This window comes from Dioscorea cayenensis, chromosome 13 (genome assembly GCF_009730915.1).
Source record: "Dioscorea cayenensis subsp. rotundata cultivar TDr96_F1 chromosome 13, TDr96_F1_v2_PseudoChromosome.rev07_lg8_w22 25.fasta, whole genome shotgun sequence".
Lineage (NCBI taxonomy): Eukaryota > Viridiplantae > Streptophyta > Magnoliopsida > Dioscoreales > Dioscoreaceae > Dioscorea > Dioscorea cayenensis.
Window position 1 is genome coordinate 5,061,626 of NC_052483.1, and position 2,652 is coordinate 5,064,277.

Below are 2,652 nucleotides of genomic sequence, written 5' to 3' on the forward strand. Positions count from 1 at the left end.
GTGTAATCAGTGAGAAGAACCACAAGACCCAATCACGTTCGTCATAATCAATGGATTCAAGTGCAGGTACGCTTACGCCACTTTCTTTGTTCATAAGCAATCTCCAAAACAAGAAGATCCAGGGTTTGAACTACCATTAAATCCATCAAGTGGTACCAGAGTCATCTTGTTTTGGAATTGTTTGGGATTTATTTTGATTAAATATTGAATTTATTGATTTTATTATGCATGCTTCGGTTGAGGTTTTTCATGCTAATATGACGATGGTTATATATACATATATTGGTATGTATATGATTGTTTAATTATTATATTACCATTCTGATTGAGTTTTTCAAAGTCGTGCCATGGTTTTTCAATAGATTGGAAATTATATATATAGATGATATAATAATTATTTAATTAATATATATATTGATCCAGTTTTGGAAACCGTGAGGTGCTGTGGTTTCTCAATTCTGAAAACATAGATTGTTATTATATATATATATATATATTTATTTATTTATTTGGTTTTGAATGATTGGATTGGTTCTTCTGAACTAAATTATTTGACTTATCCCTAAGTGATGAGTGTGATGGATTTGATATTCATATATATATATATATATATACTAGATTTAATTTTTATACTTCGGAGAAATCATCAACCCCTTGTGCTAATGCTTTTCTATAAAGATTTATTGATTATCATGTATCATGGATTTCAATACATGTTTATATTTACTTTTAGTAAGTTAATTTTCATTATTACCAAAATCAAGGTGCTCCTACACAATTAATAATTTATATTATTTAAATTTTACTTTGATTTGTATTAAGATAATATTTGGATTTTAATTTGATTATTGAAGTTTATTTAAAATTATTATGAATTTAATTTTTATTCATAATTATAAAGTTGTTTTTAATAATCATTGGGAAATAACAACTTGGAGTTGCTTTTATAGCTTTCTTGGGTATTTACTGCAATTGGTAGAAGCAGTATCGTCACCAAAGTGACCTCTTTTGTGGAAACCTTTTGTTTGTGAATAACCATGGTGTTAGTGAATGCTTATTCTCATGCAGACATCACGTCGGCCCAAAGGAAGACTGTTGTCTGGAAGAAATTTGTTTGCACATGTGGTAATAAGTTGTTTATAGTTATAAAGTGTCTATTGTGAGTATTTAGTTGGCCCAAAGGAAGACTTTATACTTGACTAGATTTTACTATAAAACTTGATTACCGCAACAAGTTGATTGCTAGTGAATTAAATCTCTGTCCAAAGACTAGGTTTAATGTCACAACAATTGACTTGAAGATGGGTGGTTGTTATTTATATGCTTGATTATTAGATTTTTGGTTATTTAATTGTGAGTTGATTTTTGTTAATTGCTCTATGTACAGTTGATATTATGAGTGTTGGCAATGTGTCTGCTACACTAAGTGGCGTCACTGTGCTTAGCGGCACAAACTTTAAGACTTGGAAAAACAAGGTGACACTTCTTTTGGGATGTATGGATCTGGACCATGCATTAAGAGAACCATGTCCTGCAACTCTTACAGATCAAAGCTCTCTTGAGGATAGGAGAGTTTTTGAGAGGTGGGAGAGGTCTAATCGCATTGGTTTGATTATCATAAAGAATACAATCCCGGAGACTTTTCTGGACACTATGTCTGAGGAAAATGATGTTAGGCACTTTCTCGACACCCTCGAGGAACGCTTCATAAGAAGTGATAAGGCGGAGATGAGTGCTGTCCTAAGAAAACTTGTCTCTATGCGGTATAAGGGTGATGGGAACATACTTGAGTACGTTCTCGACATGTTTCATCTAGCTGGGAAATTGAAAGGCTTAAAAATTGAGTTGCCAGAAGATGTTCTGGTGCATTTGGTTTTGATTGCCCTTTCCTCCTCGATTCAGTTAGTTTGAAGTGAGCTATAACTGTCAGAAGGATAAGTGGACATTGAATGAGCTCATCTCACATTTGGTATAAGAGGAAGATAGAATGAAACAGCATAAAGTTGAGAGTGCACATTTGGCATCTTCTAACTCAGGCCCTCAAAAGAAGCTGAAATACGATAAAGCTGCGGCACCTAAATCATGTAAGAAGACCAAAGGCCCTGAAAAAGAGCATAAAGAATTGAAATGCTTCTTCTGCAAGAAGGCTTCTCATGTATAGAAAGACTGCCCTAAGTATTGCGCTTGGCGCGTAAAGAAAGGTATGTTTTTTGCTCAAGTTTATACTAAAGTTAATTTGGTTTCAGTTCCTAGATATACTTGGTGGTTGGATTCACCTGCTACAACTCACATAAGTGTATCAATGCAGGGTTGCCTGAACTGCCGAACATTGAGTGATGGTGAAAGATACATCTATATGGGGACTGGAAGGGCAGAAGTTGTAGGCATAGGGACTTTTAGATTGTTACTTCGTACTGGTTTTTATTTAGAATTAAATAACACATTCGTTGTACCGTCCTTCAAACAGAATTTAGTTTCTATTTCAGTTTTAGACAAAGAAGGTTATTTTTGTTCATTTGGTAATAAAAGACGTGTTCTTCATTTTAATTCGATGTTGGTTGGAACCAGTACATTAAGTGAAAGTGATAATCTTTATTTGCTTGATATGGTTAATACAACCAATGAATCCCATAATACTGAAACTAAAGGAAT

The 2,652-nt window shown here is 33.4% G+C and overlaps 1 protein-coding gene across 1 annotated transcript; it reads left to right on the forward strand.

Annotated features, from left to right (window-relative positions):
- Nucleotides 1-1,037: 1,037 nt before the first annotated feature.
- Nucleotides 1,038-1,911, forward strand: LOC120274626. Its single transcript, XM_039281165.1, has 2 exons — nt 1,038-1,125; nt 1,388-1,911. Exons 1-2 carry the CDS (start codon nt 1,038-1,040, stop codon nt 1,909-1,911), a joined length of 612 nt encoding a protein of 203 aa, XP_039137099.1.
- The last annotated feature ends 741 nt before the right edge of the window (nt 1,912-2,652 follow it).

What these genes read in the sequence shown, in the direction of transcription:
- LOC120274626 (XM_039281165.1), top strand. Translation starts at nt 1,038, where the DNA reads ATGGTGTTAGTGAATGCTTATTCTCATGCAGACATCACGTCGGCCCAA. An exon ending in GAAATTTGTTTGCACATGTG is followed by an intron (nt 1,126 to 1,387) that starts GTAATAAGTTGT and finishes CTCTATGTACAG; the next exon opens with TTGATATTATGAGTGTTGGC.